This window comes from Argiope bruennichi, chromosome X2 (assembly GCF_947563725.1).
Source record: "Argiope bruennichi chromosome X2, qqArgBrue1.1, whole genome shotgun sequence".
In the NCBI taxonomy this organism is placed as follows: Eukaryota; Metazoa; Arthropoda; class Arachnida; order Araneae; family Araneidae; genus Argiope; species Argiope bruennichi.
Window position 1 is genome coordinate 18,565,004 of NC_079163.1, and position 17,260 is coordinate 18,582,263.

At 26.7% G+C, this 17,260-nt stretch overlaps 2 protein-coding genes across 7 annotated transcripts in view; one reads left to right on the forward strand and one right to left on the reverse strand.

Annotated features, from left to right (window-relative positions):
* The window catches only part of LOC129960014 (proton-coupled zinc antiporter SLC30A9, mitochondrial-like), a 57,232-nt gene extending 56,815 nt beyond the window's left edge, over nucleotides 1-417 (forward strand). For all 3 annotated transcript variants that reach the window (XM_056073015.1, XM_056073014.1, XM_056073016.1), the window contains one exon: nucleotides 133-417. In XM_056073015.1, the coding sequence (XP_055928990.1) occupies nucleotides 133-177 (45 nt within the window). In that variant the 3' untranslated portion in view covers nucleotides 178-417. The remainder of the gene's footprint in view (nucleotides 1-132) is intronic.
* A 1,075-nt stretch (nucleotides 418-1,492) lies between these two features.
* On the reverse strand, nucleotides 1,493-15,224 carry LOC129960016 (leucine-rich repeat-containing protein 59-like). 4 transcript variants are annotated; one of them, XM_056073018.1, is made up of 9 exons: nucleotides 15,098-15,224; nucleotides 14,567-14,697; nucleotides 14,419-14,478; nucleotides 10,879-11,142; nucleotides 10,764-10,787; nucleotides 9,420-9,492; nucleotides 7,876-8,034; nucleotides 5,346-5,396; nucleotides 1,493-1,885 (listed from the first exon to the last, which is right to left on the reverse strand). In XM_056073018.1, exons 2-9 carry the CDS (start codon nucleotides 14,645-14,647, stop codon nucleotides 1,593-1,595), a joined length of 1,005 nt encoding a protein of 334 aa, XP_055928993.1. In that variant the 5' UTR covers nucleotides 14,648-14,697; nucleotides 15,098-15,224; the 3' UTR covers nucleotides 1,493-1,592. The 4 variants fall into 4 exon arrangements, with proteins under 4 accessions (XP_055928993.1, XP_055928992.1, XP_055928994.1 ...); XM_056073017.1 differs by lacking the exon at nucleotides 15,098-15,224 and adding an exon at nucleotides 14,908-15,059; XM_056073019.1 differs by lacking the exon at nucleotides 15,098-15,224 and adding an exon at nucleotides 14,833-14,941.
* Between the last annotated feature and the right edge of the window lie 2,036 nt (nucleotides 15,225-17,260).

The following is a 17,260-nucleotide window of genomic DNA, read 5'->3' on the forward strand; positions in this document are numbered from 1 at the left end:
TTTTTTAGTTTTGTTTTATATTTAAAATATAAAAGAATTTACCTGATATTAGATGTCTCTAAATATGTTAATTATGTATAGTCAACTTATTTATAATGCTCTTTTTTTTTTTTTTTTTCTTTTTTCTCCCAGAAAAAGAATCCAGAAATCAGGCATGTAGATTTGGAAGTATTATAACTACTTACATTGCGCATTAGCTTTGAAAGTTGTAGAAATTTGTAAATAATTGTATTTAAACCATGTATTTTGTTTTTCAATGTAAGGGTGCTATTCTTACTGAACAATATAGAAGCACAGTACCTGTGAAGACACCAATGCTTATTTTTAATTATGATTTGTACAATTTATGAAGTTATTTGTAGAACTGTGTGTTCAAAGTGTATCCTTATTTTTAGTAAATAAATGAATATGCTTGAAGTTTTATTTTTATTATATATTTATTAACACGCCTCCTTAGATACAGGCAATATAGTCCCAAATTTCTTCATTCTAAGAATTTGAACACCAGAAATCTTATTTCATTTTCTGAAAGTTATTGAAAGGTAGGCTAATTTTAGTCTGTGAAACCTAAAACAGTGGACTGTCGCAGTTTATTAAAAGCGAGAAGACGAATCAATATGCGATTAAGAGAAATATATACTTTAAGCAGTCATTCTACAGAAATGTACTTTCCGCCCATTTTACTGAAAAACGAGATTGATCAATTATCAGTTGACTAATCAATTTTGGCTTCATTAAATCAGGCAGTTATATTCCTTTATATCATCACAGAATATTTTGCAATCCTGAACTCAGAGCTCTTCATATGAGTCCAGGAAAGGTGGAAATGATTTTAATGTTCCACATTTTAAAAAATTATGTATTTCAAAAATATATTCTCGGCTTTTAAATTTTTGATAACACATTAGCAGTGAAGTTGTAATAGTCACAAGCTCTCTTCAAGACATATATATACGGTTTTACACAATTGATGATATACTGAGTAGGATTTTCCCCCCCATATATCAACCAATGCTTATTAAGATGTCAAAAGATCTGAAATCCTTTCTACTTTTATCAGTGTCAACATTTAGCTATCTAAAACAAATTGTGATTTTATTAAATGCTAATCATTTTCTCTTGTATACCTGACAGTTTGATTTTACTTAATGGATCAGCACATTTCTTAATTTTATGGTTGTTGAATAAATATGCAAGTATTTTTATTTATTGCTTAAAAGTTAAAATGACCCAGTGTGTTTCTAAACATAATGGTACTGGCATTCTACATAATATATTCCATATGGTTGTTGGCCTTCAAGCAAAAGTTACTAAAGTCATAAAAAAAAGTTTTTACAGACTACTCTGTCAATTAGAATTTGATAATGAGATGTTAGAAATTTTGAGTTACATTATACTGTTTTTCATAATATTGCAATTGTAGTTTTTGATCTAGTGACTTGCTTAAAAGTCAACGATATATCAAATTTAAAATGAACACTAAAATCTTAAAGCCAGTAAAAAAGAAATGTATTTCAAAATTCATCGCAAATATACAAGCAAAATTAAAAACAAATCTAGAATTAGAGACGATTTATAATAACAAAATCATATTAATGAAAATAAAGAGCAAGGATATGTTCAATCTGAGATGCAAAATAAGTCACATTTGTCATATAACGATGAATAATTTTTAAACAGAATCCTTTAACTTTGGGCGCATAAAATCTAACTAATTCTATAACTTCAGAAATAAAAAAATGTAAAGCCACTGCAATTTTTTCAGTAACAGGCTTGACATCCGGTACAGAGAAGTATCCAACATGGATTCCCCATGCATAACCTATTACAGCAATGGCACATGCAGCTAAAATAATGTACATGAAGATTTGGATGCAACTTATACCTACAAAAAAATAAAACTTTTTTTAAAAAACAATCCATAGATGCATTTAAATTCAGAAGATTAATGTTTTTGATCATATTAAACTTACATTTTAAAATAATTATGCTTGCCTACTGCAAACAAAAAAACTTCATAACATGTTAAATCATTGTAAACTTTAAAATTGCTTATTGACAAAAGTAAATATGTGAACCATAATTTGTTGTATTGTGCATAAGAATTTTTAGCATAAAAGACATGTACTTTTAATGCTTTTTATACAAAAACTTATAGAAATACCAACTCTCTTTAGGTTTCAAGAATAAAAAATATTTCAGCTAATTATTTTATTTAACTTAAAACAAAATAAAATTATTTTATAATTTAGTGGAACTTTTTTTAATTGGAGAGCTATTAAAATTATTCTTTATAAGTACATCCTAAACTGAATAATGTTTCAATTTTTTTTAAACATGCAATTAAGTTCAAAGAATTGTAGTTGGTTAAAAATGTTTGCTAATTTGAGAATGTATTTCATGTAATATTAAAGTACAATCTGCATTGTTAGCAGATTCTAAATCTTATTTTGTGAAGTTTATTAAAAGGGAAGGGCAGGTTGGTGAAATTCATTTTTGGATGCAACTTGGTATATTTAGTGAAACACCTTTAGGATGTTTACTCAAAAATATTAATTAGTGCAATATTCAGCCTTTAAACTGTTGGCATATAAGTCATCTCTGTGGGATAGGGACAAAGTAGTATGGATTTGTTTTTCAAAATTACTTTAAATAAAAATAATTTACAAATGTTTTCAAATAATATATTACTAATTTTTTTATACAAGAAATAAACCTTCATTCACAAGATACTTTAGTTATAAATTAATTTTTAAATAATCAAAATAATATTGAATACATTTTTTAAAGTGATAAAAAATATTTACTATCATTATCTCATTAGATTTTAATAATAGTTAAGAATTCTTTACTCTAATTCTACAAACCCATTTTTATCCTTAAATTGTACAGAGCAACTTTAAATTCATTAAAAAAATGAGCAAATGGTCTAAACTTTAATGATAAAAGGAATTAATAAAGAGAAGGTGTTAAACTTACTAAATATGTCAGTAAATGTTCAAAATTTTAACAATCGAGAAGGACCAATGGAAAAAATAATTTTATATTATCAATTAAAATTCTACAGCTCTTCCTCACATATTCTTCTGAGCAAACTTGTCTCTCAGTTCCACATTTTGTTGTGATTGAAGTATTTTGTATTGTTCTTTAATTTGATTAACATAATACATAGAGATAAAAATTAATAAAAGAATGAATTAATAGAATAAAAATAATTGTGACATACTTAATAGTTAATATTTGTCATAATTAAGATTATTATTTTGCTGTTTAAAAATTAAATTTTAGTTAAGAGTACTATTCTTTGCATAAAAATAAGCATTATATAAATTAAAAATATTTAATAACTTGTTAATTTAATTTGAAATAATTTGGTGGGAGCACAACCTGACCTCGCTGTCACTATGCATAAATATTACTTCCATATATCTTATCCACTTCCACCATAGAGAACTTACTAGTTCAAAGCTTGTTAAAAATTTGAAGGCTATTTTTTCAGAATTGGTTAGCTACTGCATTTTAATATTTTAATGAGTGAATATTCTGAAGATATATTACCAATATATCGAATCTAATCCTGAACTGAATTTTCCAACCCATACTCCCCTCTCATTAATAAAATCTACAAAATGCTATTTTATCCTATAATTGGGGGAGGGGGGCTGCAGTTACTCCAATTTCATAATTCTATGAAATAAAGAATAATTCAGATTAATAAATAATCATATGTACATCCCTCTGCCATGAAGAATTATATTCAAATCATATTTATTATTATACCAAAAAGAATTATATTCAATTAAAGTTTTCTTCTCATTCAATTAAAATTTTCTTCACAAAAAATGAGCTTCAGCACAAACAATTTATATAATTATATTAGCCATAAAACAATCTGACCTCTTAATAACACTACAATAAGTATATATCTTAATTTGGAATTTATTATTATAGTTTCAAAATTTTGCAATTTATTTTCAAAAAGAAAAGATAGCTGAAAGAACTTCAAAGATGGATAATTTTTAAAAGATGCTCCTATTTGATAAAATTTCCAGAAATGTATGAATTATTTATATAATATTAAAAGAAGTTTGAAATGCCACCACAATTTATTGACAATAAATACTAACAACTCTAAGATAAATACATCAAAACTGGAGAACTAAATTATTCAAGACACGTTTATTTATTATTATTTTTATTATTTAATTATTAGTTTTTAATTAATAATTTTATTATTTAATTAGTTATTATCCCCCCCTATACAGAGTGAATTTAACTTCAAAACTTTACCTAAACATATTGCTGCCACAGGATTGGAATACAATCAATAACACTAACTTTTTCTTAGTAAAACAAAATATATCTTGCATCCTACATGTCCTGTTCCTGTGTTTGATGCGAAATTGTGAAATTTCTTTTTAAGCACATTAGTAGTGATTCTAAGTATGTTTCTGTTAAGAATTACAAATGAATAATTTTTCAATGCCTTAAAAATGAATAAAGTTCAATTACATGATTTTTAGAAAGATCGGTTTTAAAACAAAGCAGTTAGATAGAATTTATCCCACAACATATCCAATATACAGAAATATGAAAGATGTCATTTTATGCTCAGCCTCTAAGAAAAATTAATTTTATAAGAGTTCAAAATTTTAAAACATCAATTTGAATACTTAAGAAAATGAGCTTTATTTTTAAATTCTAAAAAACAACTGGTAATATTCTTCCTATGCCTTTATCTCAGACTTTCTGAGTATGATAATTTTTAGCCTTTAACTTTGTATAGTGAACTGAATTGAGTATGCATTTTGGAACAATTAAGCCATTAATCAATTCTGCCTAAACTTGATACACAGCTACAGTTCGGAAGTAAAGATAATATACTCAATTTCATCAATTTAGCTCATTTTGTTTTTGGTTAACATAGAAGCTTAATATTAAAAATGTATTTTTCAAACTAAAACCTAAAGTGCAGTAATTCTTCAAACTGTTTAGATAATATAATTTTTACATTATATTTTTATTTTATATTTTTTAATAAAATTTTTATCTTTTTAGCAATAAAATATAAAGTAGTTTTCACAGTTGGTTAAGATAAAAGATCAAACTTAAACCACAGAAAAAAAGAAAAAAGAAATAGCTACTATAGTATCCTCCCTTTCTGTCTTTCCAATAAAATGAAAGACAAATGATTATAATTTGTCATTAAATCATATCAAGAAAGCATTATTTTAATGACAATCTTGCTTTGCTGCACCAATTATAAAGTTTCAAAATTTTATAAACATAAATCAGCTGAAATTTAAAATATTACTTTACAGTAAAAAATAAAATAAAAGACATACCTTTGCCTTCGTCTCCCTTGAATTGTCCATCATCAGTCTTATTCTCTACATCTGAAATTATAATAAAGATGCATCTAACCACAAGAAACAATTTTTTGATGTACGCATGTCAAATCAGGCTAAATTCTCAACATTAAAAAAGATGGCATTTTTCATATACCTAAAAAGAGTAGGAGCAGTCATTCAGACCACTCTTTTTAAATGGCTAAAACCAATTTTTTTATTGTTGTTGTTGTAAAAACTAACTTTTATAATGCATTTAATTACTAAATTGCATGTTTTCATTTCTGGTATGCCATCAGAGTGGTACTCTATAATAGTTACAAAGTTATTAGAGTAATATTATTGTTTTGGTGAAAAATGATTAGCTTTTGAAAAATTAATATATTTGGATGAAATTAAAAATGCCATTGCAATATTTCTTTATAGGTTTATATATTTGAGAGGGAAAAACAAAGAATGCATGAACAGTTTGTAAGAACAAGAGAATAAAAAAATAACACAGCTTGTGCTATAAATAAAAATCATACTAAAAGAAACTACAGTACTGTGCAAATTAATTGGGACAAGCATATTTTTTAAGAAAATTGCTCCTTTCTTGGTGATTTTCTGCCTCAAACCGGTTTCAACTGCATTTTCTTACAACGTGTGGCTGCCCTGGACTAGTCTAAACCGGTTTGACCACGGGATCAGGACATCTCGAAATTTTTTGCCCTTCAGTTGTTGTAAGAAGTGATCGATTGTGTGAATTGTCTCCTTCTGACATGTATTTAAAAAATGGATATCACTCCCAGGAAAAGAACTAGATTTGTTACCCTTAGTCAGTATACTTCTATGACTGTAAGGGATATTGCTGCAGCAGTTGGAATTGAAAAATCTAGTGTTTCTAGGATTATTAATCAGCAAAAGAATTTTGGGACAGTGTCTCCAAAACGAAAGAGTAAATGTGGACGCAAATGCAAGATCACACCTCGAGCAGACAAATTTCTTGTACGAAATAGTACAATGCATCCTTACAAAACAAGTAGAGATCTTCAGAGAGAATTATTAGCTACTGGTGTGAGCGTGGATTCATCGACAGTTCGACGAAGGCTTATTGAAGCTGGGAGATTTGCAAGAAAACCAATCCGAAAACAGTTATTAACACCTACAATGAAGAAAAAACGTTTGGATTGGGCCAGGAAATATCAATCCTGAACTGCACAAGATTGGAAGAAGGTTGTATTCAGCGAGGAAATGCATATTTTTGTGCAAGGGTTTCGACCAAGATTTGTGAGGCGAAACTGTGGAGAACCCATCAGAGAACAACATCTTATTCAAACAGTTAAGGACACTCAGAAACAGATGTTTTGGGGTTATTTTACTTCTGGAGGACCTGGCAGCTTAGTTCCAGTTAAAGGGATGATGAACTCTAAACAATACATTTCTACAATAGAAAGTAAAATTGTGCCTTTGATGCAAACGTTCGCTGGTAGTGTTGGTATCTTTCAACAAGATCTTGCTCCATGCCATACTTTTCAAAAACAGAAAATAACGGTTTTTGATTGGCCTGGTAATTCTCCTGATGTAAATCCCATCGAAAATTTGTGGAGCATTGTAAAGAGACGTTTGAGTAAAGTGGACTGCTCAACAAAGAAAACAATGATAGAGAATGCTATAAAAGTTTGGTTTCGTGATGACGAGATCAAAAATTTATGTTCTAATTTAGTGGAATCCATGCCAAACCGTGTACAGGATCTCATTCAAGCTAGAGGAGGACACATTTTGTATTAGGTTGCTGTACCGTGCTTGTAAGTTAACCTATACTAATTAAACAACATTTGTGAAAAATTTTGTGTTTGTCCCAATTAATTTGCAAAGTACTGTATATCATTTCATTACAAAATAAACTATTATTTAAAATTTAAAAAAATAATTCCATAAACTTAAAATAAAAATCACTTGGCACAAAATTTGTTTGAAATGACTACCATTAGCTAAAATACAGAAACCTATCGCTGGTACAAATTTTTACACATTTGCAACATTGTTATACTGTAACAAATTTACATACTATAATAATATGTTTATCACATTCGACTTATTTGAGATGTCTCTTCCATAAACTTGATTTTTTAAGCTCAAAGGAAATTATATTATTTGATGATGATCACAGGGATGCCATGATGATCACACGGGTCATTTACACAATGGCCTCTGTACCCAATGATGTTATTTCTAAATATATAGGTCAAAAAATTTTCAGTTTAAAAGATTTAAGAGTTAGATCCCCATCATGTTGAAACCCCATTCTTGAAATTGAGCATTTAAGTTACCATTGGAAATTGATACAGAATTATTTCGATTATCACACCAATTCTGACATTGAGATAGAACATGCTTAATGTACAAGGATCTTAACTAAACTATCTACATAATTACAATTAGATGGATTAAAACCAGAACTGAAATATTATTGAAATGCAATCATATGTGAAATTTTAATGAACTTTAAACATGGAATTGATAAAAAAAAAATGTTAAATCTTACTTGAATTTCTTTCATGGCTGCTCCGAATATTTTGTTGCAAATCCCGAGCTTCTCTTTTAGCCTTTGACTCGGCTTTTCTTTTTTCCTTTTCAGCTTTTTTTAATCGCCTCTGTTCTTCTAATTCTCGCTCAATTTTGGCTCTTTCAATAGCTTCTTTCTCTAAATGCATCATAAAGAAGAAGAAAAATTAGCTGCCGTTTTATTTAAACAGAAATATAATACAATGAAGCATTCAACAAGATTTGCCTTGCATGCTTTTTATTTGAAAGCATTTACAGTTTACTTTCATGTGTTCACTTTATATGATATAATTATTAGTCTTTTCACAAGTCTCCACAGCACATAAAGTATTTCAAAATAGAATACATAAAACATTCAATAAAAATTATGGCAAATCATCCTTTTAATCATTATAATTTATTTTTACTTCTGCACAATCATTACAAAAAAATATTAGCAAGTGCATTCTTTCTAAAATTAATTATGCAGCCTGTTTAAACTGAAATTAAAATTTAAAATTTTCAAAACAATAGGTTAGTTTTTAAATTAATGTCAAAATACTAATTATTGCTTAACCACATTTTTTTTATTAATTCATTTATATTTCATTATTCAGTTTTTATCAATGTATATATTGGAAAAAAGGAGTTTTTAATGAATAATGAGGCATAATGAAAAAATAAGTTTTAAGTTTTACATATTAGTACACATACATTATCTGTTGTTTTGAGCTTAACTATCTCACAAAATGTTTTAAGAGGTCACAGTTCCATATTATTAGAATTTAATATTTAATTCATTTGATAACAATGAAAATGAGAGTAAACTGAAATTCTAGATCCTAGTAATTTAAATTGCAGAAATTCAAAAGCTGGCTAACTTTCTTTTTCCCCTTTGTACATTCCATTTTAACTGCTTATTTATAAAACTATTGCTTATTTGAATTTGGTGTTGTTTTAAATGCTATGGAATTAATACATTAGCCAATTCAATCATTTACTAACTTCAAAAATTTCTAATAAGAATCTAATATGATTAATTTTGTAAGCTCTGGAGCTGTACTACCCAAAATATGAAAGAAGCAATACAGAGCAGGCACATAAGTCAGCGACCAAAAAATAGTTTTTAAATTCATACATTTATCATATTTTAATAAAAATAATTAGTCTGAAACATTTATTGCTGCTTCAGCTAAACTGTCAAAATTCCTTAAAAATTTGCCTTTTGATTTACCAATCTTAAGCACTCTAAACTGTATAGAATTATATGAAAGATATTGTTTTTAAAAGTTCAGGATAAACTTTTACTTAAAATTTGCTCTAAATTCTATTTTCATAAATATTTAAAAATGGAGTTCAGTTTAGTTTAGTTTAGTTTAATTATATTAACGTCCCGTTTTAAAGCAACACTAGGGCTATTTTGGGGGAGATTTAAAAATGGAAGATACAATACTGGATCATTTGATGAAGATTTAAAATTGCAATCCATTATTTAAATATAGCATCTTAATGATTTAAATAATATTTGAGATTTTAGCAATTTACCTCTAGTAGCTTTTAGTTTTTTCTGTTTTTCTCTTTCTAATTCAGATTCAATTGACTGCATATAAGCAACAACCTAAAAGAATTTGAAATAAAAAAACAAAATAATAAGTGATTAAAATTATTATTTGGAAAGATAGATGAAATTTTGTTTTAAGAAGCAAACATTTAACTTGCAAATTGTGTAATTACTAATAAAATTTAATGCATGCAAATATGCAATATGTTTGTTATTTAATTGGAATTCATAATTTTACACAGCATCAAAATAGATTTTAAGCATGAAATCATTAAGAGGAATTTACTTATCAAATTTTAAAACATTCTAAGCTATTAATACATTACACCTTATGGTTTATTAAAAAATAAGTCCTAAAAACATTTTTTCTACATATCTTTCAGATAAAACTACTAACTCCAAAACATAATTTTAAATTATCACTAACCTATTCTTCCAAGACAATTAACTAGTCATACAGTAGATAAAATATTGTAAATGCAAACTATGATTTGATTTGAATTGCACATTGATTCCAGACATTTGCAATATACTTAATATTAGAGTATCTAATTGTATTTGCGTATTATTTAACAATAGCAGATTAATTAAAATGGCTAAAAAAATAACCAACTCCCTTATTAAAATAAGTAACAAGAAATAAAAATTCACAATCTATCATATTATTATTCTTTTTATTTGATAGATTGTGAATTTTTTCCCCTTCCTTTTTATGTCCTTATTTATCTTAATAAGGATGTTGTTATTTTCTTTTATAGTCTACAACTTTCTTTCATAGTCTAATTAGTCTGTAGTGGTTAGGTAAAATTTGTGAAGGATTTATTTTGTGGGGGAAATCTAGAACATTCCTTGAAAAATAACTTTATATTATATTATATAATTAAAATGCATACAGGAACTGCAGTAATCATATATATTACTATAAACAGTGCTTAGACAATTCCTTTGCTGGGTAAAGTACAGAACTAATTCTAGTTTAGCTTTAGTAACAAAATAAGATGATAAAGTAACCAGACAAAGATTACTATATATTATATATTATACAGAATCAAAAAAGAAAAAAAACTAATACCAAAACATCCTACCTTAAATGATAACATCCTATTTGTTACAATATTTTACAAGCATTAGACCATATAGGCATCAAACAAAACAAGCCTTACAGTAACAAGTATGCAGGTCAAAAACCAAACAAAAATGACATTTTTTAATTTTATTTTTCTGACTTCTAAATGAAAAATAAAGTTTAAATCAGCATTTAAAAATATTTATAGTTAGTAATAATTCTTAAAAATGAATGAATAAGAAGCTAATACAATCGTACTTACTTTTCTTGCACACTCTTGACATTCCTTTTCATTTAGGAAATGCATTTAAAAATATTTAAGATTAGTAAAAACTCTTATAAATGAATGAATAAGAAGCTAACACAATTATACTTACTTTTCTTGCACATGCTTGACATTCCTTTTCATTTAGGCAATCACCAGCCACGTTTTTCAGTTTAGGATCCAAGGGATTGTTTTTCAGGTCTAACCATTTCAAATTTTTTAGTCTACTAAAACTAACAGGCAGATTAGTAATTTCATTTCCATACAGATCTAAATATTGCAAGTTAATGAGATTTCCAAAGTTAGCTGGAAGCTCTTTAATTTTATTCTTGCTCAAATCAATCTTCACTAAATGTGTTAATGTAGCAAAGTCATTCTATATAAAAAGAAAAAAGAAATATAGAATAAAGTACTATAAAAATAAGTTAATAATAAAGTGTTTAAAATTGCAAAAAAAAAAAAAAAAAAAAAAAAAAAAAAAAAAAAAAACAGAAAACTGAACAGAATAATCCATGGATTGCTAGTTAAACAAGCTTTCATATTTTTTAGTTCATAAAACACTATCAATAGCAGATATATTTTCAGTTCGACTTCATTTTGGTTATATGCATTAATTCTGCTAGCTTATGAAATCAAACAAATGTTCTGTTTATTAAAAAAATTGTTCTCCATTTCCCATAATATTATTATATCAGACATTTTAATTCTATTATCTCTCCCTAAGATTCAGTCTCTGGATAAACTGCATCATAACTAAATAAAGGCTTACATAACAACTTTGGGGAAGTTTCCACATAATAATCTTTTTTAAAAAAAATCATTACCAAAGCAAATTTATTTCACAACTATTACACTATTAATTTTCAAAAAGGTGCATAAAATGTGTTATCAAAAAACAGCAAGAACATATACACATGTCTAATCTTAAAAAATGCTCAACAATCTTATGTTTTATGATTATGCATATTTCAAACTCAGATGAAAAGTTTAAATCATGCAAAGTAGACATTATTGGAAGTATATCAGTTGTTCTTTACATCAATATGTCATATTTCAAATCTCCCAGACTGGAAAAAAAAAAAAAATATGAAATGAATAAATAGAATATCCTAAGATGATATGCAGTGATATATTTGCAATTTTTTAGCTAAGTAATCCCCCTCCCCCTTTGCCATAGTTGAGATTCTAACAAAATTAGGGTTCCAGCATTTAGTAATTTCTGCTATACAATACCAAATGGTAAATTTTATTTTACAAATCCTGTATCGAAAACAAAGAAAAACTCCCTTTCATAGATATATAAATGACTTCGTGATAAGATGGAAAACTGATTTTGTATATTTCAGATTCTATAAATCTTAGAATAAAATAAAAATATGTAGCAGTTTTCTCCTAAACTATATATATATATACAGTTATGCTCAATTAACAAGCACCAAAAACCCAGATATAATTCCAAGAGTTCAGAAATGCTATCATATCACAAATAAATTTTGTGAAACTTGCATTGTAATACTAGTATATACAAATAAGATTTCATACAGTAGCTAGAATTTAGAAATTGTTCAACCACTGCTGGGATACAAGATGTTAAAAGAAGCATTGTAAATAAATGCTGAAGTATTAAGAATTCTTTGTTCTAGAAATATAATAAGTACAACATCTAGAAGTCTTTATACATCAACTAGAATTATGTAAGCTAGCAAAAGTATTTTAGTTTTAAATTACCTAATATCATAAGAAAATAAGAATTATCTTTTAATATTTCAACTTCTTTTAGTTAACAATCATTATTTTAACCAGACTAATTTAATTCAGCTTTTTTTTTTTTTTTAAAGCTCAAGTACTTCCCATACTGTTTAAATTTTATTTCTTAGTCATCTCAATATCTTGATCACAAAATATATCACCAAAATGAAACATTTAAAAATAAACAATTTAATGGAATATTATTTCTTTACAACAATGCTCTGTTTACAATAAAATGCTGATTCAAATTTTATACACTACTGCAATAAAATAAAGATTTTATTCATAAAAATAAAACAAATTAATTTTACAGTGTGTAATATAATGTAACAAAAATAAATGAATAACAGTGTAACAAAATAAAGTGGCATACAAACAATTATTTTTTCAGAAACATTTTTTAAAGAATTATTAATTTTAAAGAAAAAAAAAGATGCATTTAACTGCACTTCTAAATCTTAAAGGCATAATACAAGATGTTCAAAGAATATTTCAAATTTAAGTACTCATTTATTTTAATTATATCAATTTTTCTTCTAAAAAACTTTTTTTAATGAACTAGCATTTTAAACACACAAACATAAAATAATTCAAAAATTTAAAATAGTTTGATTTCTCATTTTTAAAACAAACATACCATTTATAAATTTATCTGTCAACTGATAACTTCTCTAAACTCTTTCATACTTAATGGGGCATACTTGTATCAATATGCAATAAAATTATTTCAAATCTGTCCCAAAAATATTAAAACCAGTACCCTTAGATGAGAGATTAAGTTAACATTTTGAAGTTTCAGACTAAGTCACTAGGGTTGCTATTTTTGGTGAAGTAAATTAATTCTCAGAATATCTTAAGAAAAAGCTTTTAGCTTTCTGAGCTATAAATTTGCTGATTTCATATATTTGCAACTCTCAAATATTATTTATGTTTTTTTTTTATTATTATTATTATTACAAGATTTGGAGAAAGAAATAAAATAGGAAAAAAAACTAAGAAAAGAATTTAGAAACTTGCTGTGAATCTCGCGATTTTGCTCTTAGTGTTAATTTGCAATTTTAAACATATCATATTAAAGCAAATTTGACTAATGTTATTTACAAATAAATGCTATTTTTAGATATCTATATAATATTTGGGTTTTATTCAACTTTATTTAAAAACTCATGTTAAAAAAAATATTTCCTTTAATTTTAACTTTTAACACAATTTCTTGAATATTTTCCATTAAATATCAAATCTCAATATATTTAAATAAATTCTTCATTGTGAATAAAAAGATTTAAAATTTTAAATAAAACTATTATTATCTTCTGAGTACCCAGTCTAGAGGCAAACAGTCGAAATAGTTCAGAAAGGAAAGTGCCAACATAACAGAATTGTAAGATTTAAGTTTTAAATTTCATAGCTAGTATATTTCAAATATAACTATATAATCTAAAGATAAAAAAGAGAATAAAAATTATGATAAAAAAAACTTGAAACATAAAAAGTTGCTGTCAGCTTAAGATACTATAGTAACTTCTTAAATCACAATCAACACATTGTATTAAATGGCAAATGAAGCATTAAGAAGGAATCTTCCAAATATATCTCTTCATTTCACCAAATTTGTCTAAAAATAATAGAAACATATGTCACTCAGATTTCTTACTAATAACTCTTTCTTTCCTCTTAATGTTAATGAAAGTTCACTGACAAATTTTGTTTGAAATTATTAAATGAAACATGTTTTTCATACTATAGTATTTGTACCAATAATTTAAAAAATAAGTTGACATATATTATTAATGCTCTTAAAAATGTATGAATACAAATACAGTACATAATTAATTTCAAACGCAGAAAATTTGTTTAAAATTAGAATAATGAAAATATACCGAATTTATTAAACTTAACTTACCGGTATAGATTGAATTTGGTTGCATGAAAGATCCAAATGAGTTGCTTTGGATGCAGCAGCCTAGAGATATTAAAAACATATAAAAGTGGTTAAAATATGATGAAATTATTTTTAAAACATGGATATTATAATGAAATCTGAATCTTACCAATTCTTTGACAGGTATTTCTGTCAGCACATTTAAACTCAAATCGAGTTCGTGTCCCTCAACTTTATCTCTTAAAGACATCACAAAATTATATGTCGATTTCGCTCAAAATGCACACAAGATTTCTGCTTCTGTGAGGAAGAAATAACAACACGTCAACATAAACAAGAATTTCTTAAACACCGGGAAAAAACAGTGGTCAAAGATAATTTATAGGAAGTTAAAGTGGTTAAAACACAAAATATAGAACAAAAAAAAAACAAGACTTGTTTCTCTTCAGTTCTCATGAGTATATTAAACTGATTCAAATTATAATATCATTAAAAATTTAATAATATTACCGTGCCAAATTAAGACGGACAAGTACAAATATCAGACAGCAGTGATGTGTCTTTCTGCATCTTCGGATCCGGAAATGAACACATATGGATCCATTTTGGAGATGCCTTTCACGTTCAGATGCTTTTATATTTTAAGATTTTGACATAGTAATTTTAAAGAATGTTTTCAATCAAATAAAATATAACATACCTTGTTTTAGGCATTTACATTATCAAGAAATTTTCCATATAGTACATTTAATTTATGCTGAAAGTGTTATTTGGAATCACGTTCTTCTTCTGATAGAAATGATTTTCAGAAACGAACCGATTCTACGGATTCGGATTAATGAAATAACAGTTGAAGTAGTAGTAAATTCGCAAATTTGCGGAATTAGAAGATCAGGGCTCAAAGGTCAGGGTTCAAAGGCCTGTTTTTCTTGTAGCATAATCCAGTAGAGATGCATAATCCACGATTTTTTCAATAACAAATAATTTTGCTAATGTTATTTTTAAATATTTGTTCCAAATATCTGTTATTTCAATCATATTATTAATTAAAATGTATTAATTATTATTAAATATAAAATTTATTAATTGGAATTAATACTTAATTTACTATTTTAAGTAACGTATGATTGAATTAATTTATCTATTTCAGCTTACTTTTTATTTCTTTTTCAAAGCTATTAATTTAATTTATTTATTGGAGTAAACCATTTTCTGAAAAGTTGAATTTAAAAAAAAGTCATTTCTTTAAAATATTATTTTTAGTTCTATATTCTGCCAATATATGGCACTTGCAGCGTAAACAGAATATATGCCATTAGAGAGTCATGTCACAGACAATTAGAAATGATCGTCATGGGGTAACACATTTCAAATGCGAATATAGGAAGGAAAGTCAAGCGGAGTTTTTATCATTAAGCGGAGCGGCGACTTCACAATTATGAACACTTTCCTGTGATAGCTCCAGTTCCAGTGATTAGTGATTCAATTATACGATAATTCTAAGAATAACCGATCTGTTCACTTTTCAACCCATTCACGGATTTCTGCTTTTCTCTTTATGATTTTTGTTAAGGGAATGGGGCATTCCCTGAGGACACAAGAGAAGAATGTTTTGTATTTCTGGCGTTTCCTCTCCTCCGCCGGGAGAGCGGGGATCAGCCGAGACCCCTTCTTTTCTTTGAGAAGTATCGACTGACGCCGCGTAATGTTAATACGGGGAGTTGTTCTTTTCCCGTTTTAGGTTGAAGGAAGTCCGTGACTCTTTCTATTCCTTTTCCCCTTTCAATACATTTGCCTATTACAGACTTTAAGATTTTACATTAATATCGCACATAAAATTGAAATCGACTGATTCCTTCGATGTCTTTTTAGTACATTCACCTAAGAATGATCAATCGTATATTAAATTTTAAGCATTATGAATAAAATATTTGTATTTTTCAATTTCAAGGTAAAAATAGCAATAGTGAGAAACTAGGGATTCATATTACTGGAAGTTGCAGTTTTTGATATTTCTATCTCATTTCTGCTGTTTTTGATAATGAAGCATTGTCTAGTGTCTATCATGAGGTTTCATGGTACATTAACAAGAGAATGATCAATTTTATAATATTAAAATGAAAAGAAAATTTCCTTTTTTAAAAAAGTTGATTATTTTCCACGACAAAGAGGTTTCATATTCTTTTTTTAAATATATTTTGAAAATAAGTTAAAAAATGATATTGTGTAAATATTTCTCATACAAAGTACAAACTTTTATAAATCGTTGTAAAAGAAATCATTTCTTCTATACAATTAGAAAGAATCATTAGATGAATGGATTATTTTAAGCTTAACTAATTTTATATTCCTTTTATAGGCTTTTTTGTATTCTTAAAAAATATTTTGAAAGAATATAATCTTTTTAAAATCTAAAATGTATGTTTTAAATCTAATTTTTAAGGTTGGATGACGTAACATATTTATGCATTGTTCTGAAATGCGACTCTTTTAAAACTGAATTTCTCTATTTCCTATATTGTTTAATATTTACTACATTGTTTACTATTTTTAAGTGCTACAAATTGGGCAAATATATTACTTACCCCTTCTGCATATTTTCTGCCCAGTAGGAATTTTAATTAATTCCTAGCCACCCGAAAGCAGTGTCAGGACACCGGTTGCTTATCGCGTCAAATTTTCGCTTTGTGAGATGAATAGGTCCTTCTTTTTTTTCGATTTCTGAGAAAAATTGAAATTGTCTTGTAGTTTCAAAACGCAGCAAATCTGTGTGGGAGTTAGTAATCGTTTTTCAGTTGTATCATATAACACTGCATAAAACTTAAGTAAAAAGCAAATTTTTATAATTTTTGCCTTGATACGG